The 17,290-nt window shown below is 41.7% G+C and overlaps 1 protein-coding gene across 2 annotated transcripts; it reads left to right on the forward strand.

Annotated features, from left to right (window-relative positions):
- The first annotated feature begins 10 nt into the window (after positions 1–10).
- LARP7 (La ribonucleoprotein 7, transcriptional regulator) lies at positions 11–17,069 on the forward strand. 2 transcript variants are annotated; one of them, XM_028520965.2, is made up of 13 exons: positions 11–180; positions 5,478–5,678; positions 6,148–6,248; positions 6,326–6,409; positions 6,526–6,690; positions 6,776–6,869; positions 6,948–7,301; positions 7,408–7,552; positions 9,107–9,240; positions 10,045–10,160; positions 12,993–13,152; positions 13,384–13,475; positions 16,736–17,069. In XM_028520965.2, exons 2-13 carry the CDS (start codon positions 5,480–5,482, stop codon positions 16,814–16,816), a joined length of 1,725 nt encoding a protein of 574 aa, XP_028376766.1. In that variant the 5' UTR covers positions 11–180; positions 5,478–5,479; the 3' UTR covers positions 16,817–17,069. The 2 variants fall into 2 exon arrangements, with proteins under 2 accessions (XP_028376766.1, XP_035887606.1); XM_036031713.1 differs by having other exon boundaries at positions 47–223.
- The last annotated feature ends 221 nt before the right edge of the window (positions 17,070–17,290 follow it).

The raw sequence follows: 17,290 nt of genomic DNA on the forward strand, positions 1-17,290 counted from the left end.
CGCCTGGGACGTAGCGACGGCGCTACGCCTCGGAGCGTCTTTCTGAGGCGTCCGGGAGACCCTGTCGCTTACTGAGGTGTCGCGGGTCCGATGACGCGGTCGCAACCACGACTGTGAGACTCGGGAGACGGAAAGGGCTCCAGGACGCATCTCTGGCCTGTGTTTTGGGACCTGAACGGAGTAAGTTCCCACTGGGCCCGAGGCGGCTCAGGTGGGGATATAGGTCAGCGCATCCCGTTGTCTGTCTCCCCGCCACGCCCCCGCGAGCTCGTCAGTGCGCACGCGCGGCGCTGAGGGGCGGAGGCGGGCCGGGTGTCCCGCGCGTCCCCGCCTGGGACCGGGTGGCTGGGGCGGGAGTCGGAGGGGAAGTTGGGCTACGTCAGTGGTTGGAGCTGTGGTGGCCCGAGGAGGTCGGAAATGAGGACCTGAAGCTTCCCTCTGAGTCACTTTCTTTGTCAGGACTTGAGCCCTTGCGTAAGGACGCGAACCCGGTGTGCTGAGTGCAGGGTGGCGGGGCGCGCTGCAGGGTCGATACCTGGGCGTGGAGGCGGCGAGGCCGGCACCGAAGCAGAGGCCAGTCAGGGGCGTCCAGCGCCACGGCTGCCAGCCCTTTGAGCGCACCATGTTCCTTAAGAACCACGGACAGGCTTTCCCGGGGAAATGCGTGCAAGTGTCAAGACACGTGCACAGAGCTTGCCAGGAGAGATTGTGAGCCTTTGAAGTGGCGGAGGAGAGGAAATGCTGGTGTCTGGTCTAGCAGTCTTCCAGGTGCTCGGTGCCCTTCGCAGTCGTTGGGCTGCTTCGCAACTGGGTAACTTGCAGAAAACGGTAACACTGGAATTGGTCTTGCAGCTCATACATTCTGCAGTTGTTGCCCTGACCAGTTTTGCATCTATTAACCAATTTATTTCAGCCTTCCTCGGTGCTTATACTGGGTTGGCCAAAAAGCCCGATGGTTTTTTTCCCATAAAATACACGTTTTTCATTTTCACCAGTAACTTCATTGAGCTGGATATTTGAGTATGTCGGCTCCCTCCCACTATTGGCTTCCAGGGGGCAGAGGGCAGAGGGTGCTGCTAAACACCTTCCAATGTGTAAGACAGCCCCACAGCAAAGGATCATCTGGCCAAAATGTCAACAGTACCAAGAAACTTCACAAACCACTTCTGACGCTTTTGGTCAGTCACACAGCACCTTCTCCATACACCGCAGGAATCATTTTTTTGCATTTCAATTGTGTTTTTACCTGTCGTGAAATAAAGCATAATATGCCGAAAATACTGTGTATTTTCTTCAATCTTCAGTATTAAAATGGCTACACAAAAATTCAATTTTGATAAGTTTTTTTAATGCACGCTGATATGACTGTCAATACAGTCTTAACAAAAATGTTTTGAAAGAAGTTAAAGGTGACTAGTCACTATTAGAGCCATCGTATGGAAAAAACGCTATGGACTTTTCGGCCAACTCAATATTTGTGTGTGTCTGATTTTTTAATTTGCCTTTGGTTTTTGAAACTACTATTTCCCTGATTAATTACTGGAAAATCTCTTTGTACAAGACTCATAATTTTACCTTACCATTGAAATGTATCGTTTAACAGTTTCATGAGCTTCACAGGAATTCCTGAGACCCACCTCAAATTCCATGTACTCAGGTTAAGAGGTCCCGAGTCAGAACACAGAATGGATGCCTGGGGACAGGAGGCGATGTGGGGTCCTGTCGCCTGAGCTCACTGAGCTTTGCCCACCTCGCTGAACCTTTGAGCCTCTGTAAAAAGAAATTGGAAAAAACCACCTCCTGGGGTTGTGAGGATTTAAAACAATGTGTGTAAACTGGTTGTTTGTTACACAGTAACTCTTATGCCTTGTTTAAAACTTCTCTGTAGAAGCCAGTTAGGTGTCACTGGTTCATTTAAGTTTTTGAAAAATGTGCTCTGTTACACAATGGTGCTAAGAAACTTCTACTGAGTTTTAGCATCAGTCACAAAATCAGATGTTTTAGTTACACAGCTTCTGGGAAGAATGGATGACTGTTACGACAGTTTATAAACTGTCCCCATGTTATAGTGACAGTAGTTGTGGAGAACACCAGATGGAGATAAGAGCCTTTCTGGACATCGAATTGCTAGGATTTGGGGACAGATTTGGCATACGATAAGTGATAATGGTTACGTATTATTAAGTGTGTGCTATATAGTAGCAATTTCAAATGTTTTGTGTACATTATTTTGATTAATCTTCACAAAGTCCTATTGTGTAGGTATAATTTTTATCCATATTATGTAAAGTCCACAGAGAGATGAGGTAACTTGCTAAAAATCCATGCAGCTAAGTAAATAGCTTGATTGATTAGCTCAGGGGAATATGGATCCTTAAATAAGATGAGGATGGTGAGAACAACAAGCCTGGGTGGGAAAAACAATCATTTGGAATGACTGGGGTGGCTACCCAGCTGTGTGTTATCACCGGACACTGAGAAAGCCGACTGGACAGCTTCCTGTCCTCCTCGGTCACTGTGCAGAGGAGCTGAATTGTACCGGGTCTTGCTGCCTTCTGTTTAACCCATAACTTCCTCTAAAACGAAGGTATATTTTGTTTATCTACAGAGAATAGTTTTTAAGTCGCAATTGCAGGCATGTATTATGCACCCAGGCGAGAGTTTCTGACCTAATTTTCCGAGCCACCAAAGTAATTCTTGGGAGAAGCAGTGAAGGACATTCTCTGGGCTGAGATATGAGGATGATGGAAAACTGGTCTCCTGGAGAACCGTGGCTCGTGTGCAGCTGTCGCTGCGTCGTCAAATGCTGGCTTTGACCAGCAGAGCATTGGAGAGCTGGTAGTCTGCCCTCTGTAATTTCTAGTTTTTTCAGAAAGGAAAGTTAGCAGTGGATCCTGTTATACTGATAATCATAGTATACATTTGAATTTTATTTATAATCCCACCCCCTTACAAAAGAACTTGAAATGCTTAACACTTCACAGTTCATAAGACCCTTTAAACTACATGAGTCAATTACTCAACAGATGTAGAGGCTGTGACCAAGCTGCCCCTGCCCTCATGGTGTGTACATTCTGTGGGCAGACAGACAAAACCCTAATTCCAGGTGGTGATAAGAGCAGACAGAATGAGAGTGGGGCTGGGGGTGCGTTGGGGGTACAGTTAGCAGGGAGCGAACACCTTAGTTCGAATCAAGAGAAAGCCTTTGAGCAAGGGACCCTTGCAGGGACTGGAATGAAGTAGCAAGTTATGGCTAAGGATGGAAAGGCTCTGAGGTGAGAAGGGCCTTCGCCTGTTGAAGGAACAAAGGTGGTGGGTCCTGGTTGCAGTGAGCTGCTGTAGAGGATTGTGAGGGAAGAGTCAGTGAGACATCCCCCGCCAGAGGAGCAGGACTTGGGACTTTATTGTGACTGTGGTAAGAAATCTTTGGAGGATTTTGTGCAAGAGGTTGACAGGCTCTCATACATACTGAAATGCGTGTGGTCTGGTGACTGGATGCTGGTGGAAAGCCAGCTGAAGCTGGCTGAAGTTTGAAGTGCCCACAGGGACCGTGGGGCCTTGGACCAGGTGGTTGTGTTGCTGATTGATTGCCTCCGGGGCGGGGAGGGGGAGGAAGAATTGGGATTGCCCTCTCTGCAGTTCTGTAATTGGTATTTTGCGGTGTGGAAAACTAGGCAAAAAATAAGTTTGTTAAAATTTTAGAGTTTAATTTTTTCTCATTTTAAATGAGATATAGTTCAGATAAACAAGTAGAGATGTCATATAGATGGTTGAATATTGGAATGGGGAACTAAGGGGAGAAGTCAGGGCTGGAGAATTAGATTTGTGAACCATCAGTCTAGAGCCAAGCAGCTTAAACTGGGACCTTCTGAAAGGATGTGTGTGGGTCTGAAGAGAGCCAGGACTGAGGCCAGTGCTAGGCAGCGTCACAGTGGAGTGGGCAGAGCAGGTGAAAGGCAGGGCGGGGGTGGTGGTCCAGAAAAGGAGGTCGGGGAGGAAAAATCTCCTGGAAGCCCCACGAAGAAAGTGGAGTTCTCACCTCAGACACTGCTGAGAGGTCGGACGGTGGAACTGCTGGTCTTCAGGCTCTCCAGAGCGGTGGGAGGGAGCCCCTTGGGTGGGCTCAGGTGAGAGTATCGGGTAAAGGGTGTGGCTGCTGCACTGAAGACACCTGCTTGTTTTCTGAGACTAGTTCTCATCTGCAGCTACATTTTGTGTTAGGCTAGCATCGTTTAAATAAATACTCCCTTACAGGTCTATTTTAAAAGTGCACACTGGGCTGATCAGGGGAAGCCTGTTCTAAAGGTCCTCTCGTGCTGTGGAGATTTGAAGGGGACTTTGTGCCCTGTCACTGGGCGCAGCATCTGCTGCAGGGACAGGTTCTCGCTGAGACTCAGAGACCCAAGTAGGCTTCACCCAGGGCTGTTTACTGAGCTTTACAGGAGGATACGGAAGGCAGCAGATGGGGTAGGGACAGCATTTTCCTGTACTCTGGAGGCCTGCCCCAGCACTTGCCCAAATCCAGCACTTAACCCACAGCTACTGCCCCTTACCTGCCACAGACATGTGCAGCTTCCACAGAGATGCCAAAGCATCTTAGGTCACCCTAGCATGGGTAAGTTTCAGCTCCCTTTGCCCTCCACTGTTACGTCATCTGGTCAAGTGGGCCCAAGGTCAGCATACCAGCTGATAGGGGCCAGAGGCAGATTCAACTCTCCCCATGTGCCTGAACCCTCCTGTTTCCAAGAAAACCATGGGATTGGACCTTTCCTCAGGCAGGCTTGCATCGACCCTGGCCCAATGTTAAGGCTTTGCTCAGGTATTTATTTTGTGTGTCTCTCTCCAGATTTAATTAAAATGACAAAATTCAATGAATGTTTGAGTAACTCCTGTGTACCAGGGACTGGGGATGGGTGCATCAGTAAATAACACAAAAACCACTGATTTCACCCATTCGGCACCTAGGAAGGTAGAGAAAAGACTTCAACAAGTGAGGGAGCAGCCATAGTACCCCAGTATAGTATGTTTCAGAGGTTCGGGGAGCTAAGGAGCCACTCAGAACAGCTTGAGAGGAGGGGCTAGGAATTGGTGCCCAAGAAATCAATGCTGGTCTGGGATGGTCACCTGTGAAAGGTGATTCCACAGCTGACCTGTCAAATTCTGCATAGTGAGCTGAAATGAAATGAACAGTCTAAAAATTCAACATCAAGAATTATTTTATTGGAAGTTGTATATAAAAAATGTGAATAACTTTGAGGTCTGTGGGAATGAAATGTCTGAGTTCCTTAATGTTATACCTTGACTTAAGACTTATAAGTGTAGCTTAGTGGTACACATTTTATATACTAGGATAATTTGGTTAAAGGAACACAGGCCAATAGTTTATCCAGTTGACTACTCTCCCTTCAGACAATTAAGGACTGATCTAATAAATTTTCCACTCTTACCAGACTTACATTTAATCTCTTAATTCATAGGAATGGAAATGGAAGGAGTAAACGCAGAAAAGACAATGGAAGAGGAAAGTACAGAAAAAAAAGAGGTAGAGAAAAAGAAGCGGTCCCGAGTTAAACAGGTGCTTGCAGACATCACTAAGCAAGTGGACTTCTGGTTTGGTGATGCCAATCTTCACAAGGATAGATTTCTTCGAGAGCAGATAGAAAAATCTAGAGATGGATGTAAGTTTGCTTCAATAGAAGAAAAAATTACATAAGGCCTAGGTTTCATGGGTGCTGCCATTGACTAACTTATTTACTTTTGAATTAGTATGTAATTCTATTAATATGTACTGTATTGCTGCTATATTATAGTGTATTGTATATCTACTTAGTTGAGAACATGTGCACATATTAATTTTAAAAACTACTGTAGCTCATCATTAAGAGCTTAATAGAAGTTCAGACCAAAGCAGTTATTCCAAAATCCTTCTAAAGACAAATTTTAGAAATTTCATTTACCATGTATATTTTTCAGATGTGAATGAACATTAGAGACATGTCCTGTGCTTAGGAGTGAAATTCAAGACAAGGCGGTTTTATAATACAAATTCTAAACCCTTTATTAGCTTTAAAAGGTGGGAAATGTTAAGCTTTCTAGCTGTGACTACAGGAGATTTAAACTATATTCACTTTTTTACATTTTCATTAGATGTTGACATATCCCTTCTGGTGTCTTTTAACAAAATGAAAAAATTGACCACGGATGAAAAATTAATAGCCAGAGCACTGAGAAGTTCAGCAGTTGTAGAGGTAAGAATTCCTCTTACATCACAGTCTTTACCTCACATAATTACATTGGATTACTAACTTTGTGCACGCCTTCGCAGCTGGACTTGGAAGGCACCCGGGTGAGGAGAAAGAAGCCTCTGGGTGAGAGGCCCCAGGATGAGGATGAGCGGACCGTGTATGTGGTAAGCCTGCCTTTCCCCAGGACCTCACAGCCGCCAGGCAGAGCACACCATTTCAACCCAGGTAAAAAGTTCATTGACCAAGAAGTTGAAGAATCCTTGCTTCTAATTTATCTTAGGAGTTACTTCCCAAAAATGTCAACCACAGCTGGATTGAAAGAGTGTTTGGGAAATGTGGCAATGTTGTTTACATAAGTATACCACACTACAAGTCTACTGGAGATCCAAAGGGGTTTGCATTTGTGGAATTTGAGACAAAAGAACAAGCAACAAAAGCTATTGAGGTAGGTCCAGAATCTAAAAAGAAAATAAGCCAAGAAAATTAGCAAGTGTTGAAATGGCAGCAAAATTTTGCTGGTTTTATTTCAGTTTCTTAACAACCCACCAGAAGAAGCACCAAGGAAACCTGGGATATTCCCCAAAACCGTGAAAAATAAGCCCATTCCTGCCCTTAGAGTAGCTGGTGAGTTAAGACATTTAACTAAAAATATTTAAGTGGATGTAGTTGCAGTAGTAAACACTAATGTTAGTGTTGTTACAGAAGAGAAGAAGAAGAAGAAAAAGAAAAAAGGCAGGGTGAAGAAGGAAGACCGTGCGCAGACCCAAGAGGCAAATGCGGACACAGGGAAGACGAGCAGTGCCGGCAAAGGGAAGAGACCCAGGACCACGTCAGAGGGCTCTGAAGGGGAGAGTACTGAACCCCAAAAGCCACCCTCAAAGAAGAAAAAAAAGCGGGTTAAAGCTGAAGGGACCAGCTTACCTTTGGTCCCAACAGGGAAGAGGAAACGAAGTAGCTCTGAGGATGCAGGCTGCCCAACTCCCAAATCCAAAGTCAAGAAAGTGGACCAGAAAGACAGCCTGGAAAAAGCCTCAGAAATATCTAAAGAAAACAAAGGTATGGCTTTGTTTATAACTAAGGTTAGGACTCAAAAGAACAACTATTTGGTTTGTCTTAATTTTTCTATTACAGTTGTCTCAATTTCCCCATCTTTATTTTGTAGATTTAGAAGTCTCCACTGAAGAGGAAAAGGAGACAGGAGATGTAAAAGAGGGATTGCTCTTAAAAGCTAAAAGGAAGCATAAGAAAAAACACAAGGAGAGGCACAGAATGGGAGAAGAGGTTATTCCCCTGCGTGTACTATCCAAGTAAGTGGGTGGCACAGTCGGCAGTCAGCCCAGGCCGTCACCATTGCTAAAGTGCAATTCCAGTTTGTGGTAACAGAGTTGCATATTAGCAACAGTGACGGCCTCAGCCCAGGTCTGCGCACAGCAGGACACGATGGAGGGTCAAAAAGCAACAACCACGCTAAAACATGGAAGCACTTATTTCTGTCTGCCAAGCAAATGCCTCCATGTTAAAGTAGTGGGTGTTCTTAACCGACTTAGGGCTTCACTGAAATGCACCACAGGTGGCAGGTCGGGGTTGAGAAAATGCAAAGCAAGACTTACCATCACTAAAACATGGAAGCACTTACTTGTTTAGTTCCAAAGCAAGTACATCCACGTTTAAGTGGTGGGGAGCCTAGTCTTGGGAAATCTTGCAGTCCTTATCTTCCTTTAACCTGTAAAGTAAGTTCACAAAATAAAATTGGGTCCAAAAGTGTGGGTTTGGAGACACCTCCACTGAAACATGGAAGCACTTACTTTTGTTGCACACAGCAGGCACTCCCATGTTAGAGCAAAGGGGGTCCCCGTGGCCTCTGGAAGTGGGTGCGGTTACCATGCTGCATCCAGAGCAGTAATTGGAACTCACTTCTACTAAAACATGGAAGCACTTACTACTTAGGTCACAGAAAGCACTTCCATGTTAAAGTCAAAGGGAGCCCCTGGACTCGAGGGTGAGAGGCGAGGAGGAGAGAGCGGCAGGCATACCTTCTGGGAGAAAGCTTTTAGTCTTCCTGGACTAGAACCTCCGCACAGTCTTGTCCTCCTCGGGAAGGTTAAAAGGCAAGGCCTTCAGGCTCCTGTATTTATAGGATCCTTAACTCTGAATTCCTTTTGCCTTTTTATCTTTGAGAATCATTAAGAGCCTTTTGATATTCTAATGTCTCAGCTCTCTGGGATGGGATGATCCTGGGTGGGTCTGGAACTTTTTTTTTTTATTTGAAGTATACAGATGTCAATGTTAACAGCTAAAACCATTACCACAAGATCTCCTCCTTTTTAAAAACCTCTCCTATCTGCTTGTTTGATGGCAGAGATTAGGGTTAACAATAAGGGCTCAGAGGAGCCCGGAGGGCCATTGTGTTTCTGTCTGGAGGGGCTCAAGCTGCTGGAAGAAGCATCTACATGTTAAATGCATGTAAATAAGTTGCTTCCAGGGGGTGTTTTTTCCTTAGGAATTCCTTTTCGTTCTAGTAAATACTAAGGAATGTTATCTCTGAAATTGGAAGCAGTTTAACAAGTAATCTTTAAATTTTAATCTCTCATTTTTTTCCCCCTGAGAAATGACTGTTGTAGTACAGGTTACCAGTTAATTAACTTAAAACTTTTATTTCCAAGAGTTTAAAATTGAAGTATGCTCAAGACTTGAATTGACAAATGAAAAACATTTAATCTGAATGTTGGGGCAAGAGGGCAACTTCCCTATGCTTGCTTGCTGGATGGATTTAGAGCTATGGAAATAACTTGAGTGTTTTAAGTGAGTGTACATATTTAATCATTCATTATTTCTAATGTACATTTTTTTTTTCATTACAGGACTGAGTGGATGGATTTGAAAAAAGAATATTTGGCACTGCAGAAAGCCAGTATGGCTTCTTTGAAAAAAACAATATCCCAAATAAAATTGGAATCAGGAATGGAAATAGACCATGGAGGAAAAAATGAAAAATGTAAACAATATGATAGTTTTTGTAACATATGCATTGTATTATATACTAAAATACTATTTCTGAGTTATTGTAGGATAAACTTTAATTTTTAAAAACTTAGGTGTGCAGTCAGTAGTCATTAGAAAAATTACTGATTGGCAAGTTGTCCAGAACTGTGACTTATTCTTGATATAAGAACATTTGAAGGGCTCTCTTAAACCAGTATCTTTTCCAAGCAGCTATTTAAATTTTCCCTAGTTTTCATAAATCAGACTTAATAACAAGTTCGTAGTTTATGAATTAAGTTTCTATAGACAAAGGTTATAATTTCTCACTTGTAATTTCATTCCACAGTATTACCCACAAGCAGAAACAAATCAAAACAAGATTCTTGTGAAATCTTTAATATTAGGATATATTTAAATTTTCACATCTGAATTATCATATTGAATATTCTATATTATTCCATGCCTGTGCATTTCTCTGTTAAGTACTTTTTGTTATTCGGTTCAGGGAGAGGGTACTTTTTTTTTTTTAATTTTACAAGTGTTTTCTTCTAAAAGTAACAGTTTGCATTTACAGGTATAATAGTTTTTGTATTTCATTTTATGGTATCAACAACAAGCTGTGTGACTTTGTGGTGGGGGGGGGGCTTGTTCTGAACCCCAGTGACTTACAGCATAAGTTAATTACATAAATAAGTTTTAAATTAAGTAAATTAATTATTTAAAGCAACCAAAGAAGCGGTGATGTTATTCTCAAGAGACACCCTAAGTGTTAGATGATTAAGTGTAGGTTATTTCTGGCCTTTTTCTACCCCATCAGCGGCAGCCGAGGACTGCTGTTCCCCGAAGCTCCCCCCGGCGGGGCCGCAGTTTGTGAGCGGGGTGATTGTGAAGGTCGTTAGCACCGAGCCTCTGCCGGGCAGGAAGCAAGTCAGGGTAAGGTCCAGAGGCCCAGGGTGCGTGGCTCCCCTGTGAGCGTTGGTTTGGAATGTGGAAAACACGTCGCAGTAGGATTTGTTCCTCTGGTGCTTGTGGGGTTTGAGTCCACCGCGACTCTTACATTCTACTTGAAGCAGAATCGAAAGACCGAGTTCCTGGCTGGGTCACATTTGCTGTGAGCACGAGCGCCCTTCCACAGGGAAGTTGCGGTTTCTGTGAGTTAACGGGCGCCCCTAAGGACGGCGGCTGTGCGACGGAGACCGGGCTGTAGTCAGTTTGTTAACTGGAGGAGGGGATGCACTAAAATGCTTTCCCAGTATCCCATTTTTAGGGGACTATTCTTTTGTTTTCAGAGAAATAGATTTTAGAAAAATACTCAGTGCCAACATTTTTAGAATATTTAATCAACATTAGACTTGGTCTGAAATTAATTTAAAATGGTAATTATCTGCTTGTGTCAGGTTTTGAAGCAAACTGGATCCTTTTTGTTTTCAGTAGCATTCTTAGCTTTCAGTACACTCCTGAAAGTTTTTTCACCCCATAAAAGTCAAAATTATTTTGGAGTAAAAGAGATAATAGGTATATGTTTTTTCTTCGCTTATATTTAGTGTTTTTGTCTTTGATGAATCCTGTTGGGAATTGCAGTTTTTTTGTTTTGGAGGGAAAAAAGCCTTTTTAAAATTTTATGTTAAATCTTTTTTGGTATTTTCAATCCATGCTCATTGTTTAAAAAATTTGAAGCAATTACAGAAAAGTGTCAAGTATTTTGAAAAAAACTACGAGTTTTATGTGCATGTTCAACTATATCCAGAGTTCTCCATAATTTACATTGCAAGTACTGTTCAACAATCTTTTTTTTTCCACTTCATGTAATTCATCTAACGGCTTTTTGAACACTAGTACAGCAATATTCCTTTCTTACTGATGTATTCTTTTGTGAGGCAGTGCAGTATTTTATTTACCCTTAGACTGTCACCCAGTTAGGTGAGAAGGTGTTCAACATAGCCGAGACAAGTTGTAGTATGTTTTGATTTTCGTCCTTACACTAGTCACACTTTAACTTGCATAACCATTCAGTTGCTCACTGTAATCCGCACCCTTTCTCTGAAACCCTCTCCTAAAATTCTGTTGCTGTCACTAATTCGCGAGTTTAGAGTCTCCTTGTAATACTGATGAGGGGTTTGGTCTGTTCCAAATTGATATTACCAGCTTGCAGTGCATTGTGGCAGTGTCGAAGTTCACATAGGTGGGATCAACTTGAGGATGTAAATGCTGCTGCAGTTGGTTAGATTGCAGAAGAGTTAATAGAAAAACTATTCAACGTTTGTTACTTGAAATGACTGACAGATTTATGTCAATTACAAATTCTTCATTTATGATCATCAATCATAAAATAACTATTAATCACGTTCATAGCTACTTACACTGTGTGAAACAAAACTGAGCTGTGAGGGTGCTGACTGCTGGTGACTTGCCCAGTGGGATTCCAGGCTAATTGTCTTTCTGGGGGGGTTTTGCAGCCCAGAGATTACGCTGACATTGTAATGCATATTCCGTAACTATCTGGAATGGTGGTGCTCTAATAAATTACATAAATCAATTACCTGGCTATACTACCAATGAATGGCCAGATTTTATCAACTCAACCTTTTGTGTAAATTTAGTACTATCAACTAGGTAAAGAAATGGGAAAGACTGACAATTATATTTGTTTTCTCTCTCTCTCATTGAATTGGCAAACATTTATTAAGCGCCTCCATTGTGACAGGCAGAATGGTAAATGTTAAGACTTAGTCCCTGGCTGCTGCAGACTCACAGGTGTTTACATACATACCGTTCATTATCAGTTACTAACTTCTCTCATTCTTTGACGAAGTAAGATTTCTCTGTTTCTCAGTGCTGTCTGTAATTCAGACTTTAAAACCCCAACTCTAAAATCAATCTAAATGAGTCATGGCTTGAAATTTTGGGACAAAGGTAAAGGGTATGAAATGGTTACCTTTCCTTTCTGGGGGGGTGGATATCTTCAGTGACTTCTTTAGCTTTATGAATTGATTTTGATAAATGAGGAATTAGTGTAACATTCCTGCATAATTACATTGTATTTACTGTAGAACCTGCCGTGAAGGGATGATTCCGAATGCAGGAATGCTGTTAATTGGCCCGCACAGCAGGCCTCGGAGGGGGGAGGACTTCCACTCTTGTGGGACTGCAGCTAGTTTTGGAGGCTGCTTAGGTGTTCCACCAAAAACGAAGGGTTTTTGAGCTGTGTTTTTAAAGGCCCACTCAGGAACCTCGAATTCTAAATTCACTGGAACTTTTTGTTTTGCATGAATTGCTATAAAAAGTTGAATGTTGTCATGTGTATTTTAAGTCATAAGCTATTTTGATTTAAGTTATAGGTGAGGAGAAACACACCTTCCACCACAATCCATTGTAAGGTTTTTTATTTTGTTTTTGGTTCTGTTTCTTACTCTCACTACACCCAGACTTGGCACCCCTCTTGTTGACGTGGGGGTGGAAGGGAGGTTTTTGTTCATTCTGCTCTACGAACCTGTAGTCCTTATGCAACGTTTTCATTGTAGTGAGGTTTTTAAGGATGTGGTTGAGTTAAAGTCATGACTAGAGGAGATGTCAAATTGGTTCTCAAGTATGTCCATGTCAATTTTTAAGAGCATATGCTTATATTTTAGAAAAGATATTGATGTAGGATACTCGTCATTTTAAGCTTCAGGTGGCATAACACATTCTAACATAACCGTGATAAAAACTTTAGCATCCTTAGGAAACTTTTTCATTTACATTTCACCTTTCTAACCTCTGCGGCAGGACACCTTGGCAGCAGTTTCAGAGGTGGTTTACGTCGATTTGCTGGAAGGAGACACAGAATGTCACGTGAGATTCAAATCCCCTGAGGATGCACAAGCAGTAATAGATGCACATGCAGAAATTAAAAAGAAATACTGCTGGAAACTCGAGATTCTTTCTGGTAAAACTTCATGGAATCTTCCTTTTTAACAATTGTTTTGTGAGGTGCTTGTATTATATTTTCTGAGTTTGGCTAATGAAATTAGTATTTTTTTGGTACTTTTAAATGCATAAAGTAGCATGAAATACAATCTGACAACTATTCCATTTCTTTTGAGAGTGTAATGCCTTGAATATGCTTCCTCATATGTGCCCTTCTGTTCAGTGATCAATGTTACTGTTTGTTTTTAAGGGGATCATGAACAGAGGTATTGGCAGAAGATCTTGGTAGACAGACAGGCAAAACTGAACCAGCCTCGGGAAAAGAAAAGAGGCACTGAGAAGGTAATCAGTTACTCTCATTTTGTTTTCATTTAGGGGTTGTGTGTGTGTGTGTGTGTGTGTGTGTTTGGTTTGGTTTTGTTTTGTAGCCTTAACTGTTTTTGGAGGCTGACAGACTTCTGAAAGTGATGTGTGCTCCTAAAATAACCTTGGTTTTGCTGTACACAACAGATGTTTACATGGTATATCCTGTATGTTAAATTGAGAGGGAATTCTTATTCTCTAGATTTTGAAATACATGAAATTAGAATTATTTTCCCACAAGTGTGTGATTTAATTTAGAGTTTCCTATTTCTCCTTCCTTTTTTAAATGAGTGATATAACTTAAAGCAGTCCTGATTTCTGGCCGCTGTGTTTTCTGTTGGGTGGTAAATGATTCTTTAAACATTGTCTTAAGGGCAAAGATACAATGTATTTAGAGTGTGGCTTTTAAGGATGTGAGCTTTCAGAGATAAGATTGAGCAACTTTATGCATGATGTTCCCTACATCAGCGATAAGCTTTGTTACTTTTTTCTAGAATAGTCAATAGGTGATGTAAACAAGTTTAAATACATTAAATAATGTAAAGCAAGCTTCTCTTTCAATCATTTTACTTTAAATGACAATGAGTGATTTATTAAATCATGGTTTCTAATGAACTGTCAAGTTTATTATTTTAAAACAGATTGTAATGCGTGTAAAAGCTAGTGCATTTTAAAGTGCTTAGACCAAAACAGGGCACGTAATAGCTAAATAACTATTATCAAAATTTTTAAATGTAAATTATTATAGTCAGGTAAACCTATAAAGATGTACATCCTTTTCTCGTTGGTTAGCACTTAAAAAGTCACACTTTCTGTATTCTAGGTTTATTAGTTTGGATTTGTATTTATAAAATTATTTTTTCCTTAAACTTAAAAATAAGGTGTTTTTCATCAGCTTTGCATCACCTGCATTCATTGAAATTTAAGGTGATTTGGGGGGAGGTTTCCTACCGGTCTTTGTTAATTCTGTTTCCCTGAATGCAGACATTTGCTCAAAAGCTAGACCTCCTTCCTTCCTAAGCACCCTTTCAGGCCTGTGAGCAGTTCATTTGAAAGCCTGCTGGAGATTATTTAAATGTTAAAGTCATTAATCCAGAATTTAGCACCAAAATGAAATGGAATCACTCTGTTAAATAATACTTCACCTTTAATTGGTGTGTAATTTTATTTAAATTTTATATTTGTAAAATTAGTAATTTTGTTTTTTCAGAAAGATCCCATTTTTGTAAATTTTTAAAAAGATTTTATTTGTTTATTTTTAGAGAGAGTGGAAGGGAAGGAGAAAGGGAGAGAAACATCAATGTGTGGTTGCCTCTCACGTGCCCCCATGGGGACCTGGCCTGCAACCTAGGCATGTGCCCTGACTGGGAGTTGAACTGGCGACCCTTTGGTTCATAGACACATGCTCACTCCACTGAGCCATACCAGCCAGGGCCCATTCTTGTAAATTTGAGGCAAGGAAATAAACACTGGGAGTTTTATAAATTGGGTTGAAGCACCATGAGAAGCTCTGTCACTGAATCATGGGGTCCTACCAACCCCACTTACCTGTTGCACCTGCAGGCTTGTCCTCAGAGCAGCCAGGTGGCTCCTGTGTGGCGAAGTGAAAAATACAGGAGCCATAGGAAGCAGATACTGCCAGGCTTTTCAGAGGAGAGGGTGGACCACGGTTAGCTTGTCATCTGACTTTTCTGTTGGCTCATTTGGTGAATATTCATTTAAATTTTATTTATTACTTTTGTAGAGAAGGAGAGAGAAAGAGAGAAACATTGATCAGCTACCTCTTGCATGTCCCCAACCCGGGGCCTGGCCTGCAACCCAGGCACGTGCCCTGATGGGGAATTGAACTGGAAACCTTTCGGTTTTCGGGACGATGCCCAACCCACTGAACCACACCAGCCAGGGCTAGTTAATATTTGTGAGTGTCCATTGTGGTTAGCACTCACTGAGGATACAGCAGTGAAGGACAGCATAGTCAGGTGGTGACAGTGTTGTGCAGAAAATTCCACGAGGTTCTGCATGGTAGCTACTCATCAGCTGGGTTTTTCTGGGACCTCAGGAGAGGGAGATAGCAGCCAGAGCACTCGGGCTCAGCTCTCCAGGGAGGCCACGGGAGGTGCAGAGGCCATGACGGGAGGGTGACGGCGAGGGGCTGAAGCTGGAGAGCGGGGAGCAGGCACCTTAGTAAGGGGAGGTGCATTACTCTGAGGAGGTTAGCAGCCCACAGGGAGACAGAGATGCTTTCCTGGCATGACAGCCCAACCTGGTCCATAGCTGAGTGAAGGAAAGAATATTTGAATTTTTGTTGTTGTTGTCAAATGGTGGTTTTCTATAAGTTACTGATGTCAGATATTCAGCAGGTAACAGCAGAATTCATAAAATTCATGAAGAACATGTGGATGTGACAGCTTTTACATCTTGACTCGCTTCACTGGGGAACAGACCTTTAGTGTAACCTAACAGTGACTTCCTGCCAGTAGCCACATGTCACCAAACACTTGAAAGAACCTGTGTTAGTGGTGGCTCATTAGAATCTGTATTTTTATGAGAATGAGATTTTCATTTTTTCCAAAGCCAAATAAAACATGTAAAATGTTTCTAGATTATTTAGACATTTTTATTGGTCTTATTCATTCCACATAATTTCATGCCACCTTTGAAAATATTCGTGTTTGTGTTCTGGTGTAATAAATATCGAATAAGTACTCTGAGTAGCAGATTGTATTTGGGATATTTTCATGTTTAAATTTGTAAGCAGACCTTTGGATAGCAGTCAGCCTGAGACATGCCGTCTCATTGCAGTAGCGTGGGAGTCTTCAAGCCCAGTGTGCCCACTGACCGCACAGCCTGTAGGGAGTGTCTGTGGGGGTCACCACACAGACCCAGGGCAACAGGCAGCAGCAAACAGGTGTGGGTCTTGAGCCCTCCTAGCAGGTAACAAAAATTGCCTGCATGGAGTGTGGCTGTTCTTAACTGAAAAATTGTTAGTGATCTGGCATTAAAATAGGAGAGTTTTAGCTAATTTGAAGATTTAACACCTGTTCTACTTAGAAAGTCATAATCTTGACAGTTGTTTCTGTCGTTGATTTGACCTAAGCCTTACTGTCTTATTTGTCTTCCTCTCTGTCTTTTGAAAAAAAATTTATTCTAGCTGATAGTTGTATAATTTTTCTAGTCATAATTATCTTTTTGTTTTTAGGTACACAATACATTCTAATTTCTGATTTCTTTCTCTGTAGTTAATCACCAAAGCTGAAAAGATCAGACTTGCAAAGACTCAACAAGCAAGTAAGCACATTAGATTTTCTGAGTATGAATGAAAAAAATGTTGGTTCATCTCTTAAGATTTCACTGGATGCTTGAGCTGCTCTTAAGAAATGCATTTTCATTATATTAGTAGTGCGTAATGAATTTTTTTAACTTACATTTACTTACAAGAACTTGTAAATAAGATTCTTTTTGTAGCGACAAGTACATTGTAAACCACACTTTTTAATTAAACATTTTATGTGTGAAATTATCTTACATAAATCAACTTCAAAGTGACTTAGTAAATAAATGTATTGAACGTTATTGTTATTTTGTTGTTCTTATATTACTAAAATAATAACACTTGCCACACCAAAAACCAGTACTACATAAAAACATCAGTGAGAAGCAGGAGCAGGCTTTCCCTGCACCTGTTTTGTAGTGTGCCTTTGCATTTTAGGTATCCTGCGCACCTGCTCAGGTTGACTCTACGGAGACATGTACGTGATCTTTTGTTCTGGTGATTGCACTTGGCCTGTCTGAGT

Source organism: Phyllostomus discolor, chromosome 8, assembly GCF_004126475.2.
Source record: "Phyllostomus discolor isolate MPI-MPIP mPhyDis1 chromosome 8, mPhyDis1.pri.v3, whole genome shotgun sequence".
Classification (NCBI taxonomy): domain Eukaryota; kingdom Metazoa; phylum Chordata; class Mammalia; order Chiroptera; family Phyllostomidae; genus Phyllostomus; species Phyllostomus discolor.

What these genes read in the sequence shown, in the direction of transcription:
- LARP7 (XM_028520965.2), top strand. Translation starts at nt 5,480, where the DNA reads ATGGAAATGGAAGGAGTAAACGCAGAAAAGACAATGGAAGAGGAAAGT. An exon ending in ATGAGCGGACCGTGTATGTG is followed by an intron (nt 6,410 to 6,525) that starts GTAAGCCTGCCT and finishes AATTTATCTTAG; the next exon opens with GAGTTACTTCCCAAAAATGT. An exon ending in AGAAAAGAGGCACTGAGAAG is followed by an intron (nt 13,476 to 16,735) that starts GTAATCAGTTAC and finishes CTTTCTCTGTAG; the next exon opens with TTAATCACCAAAGCTGAAAA.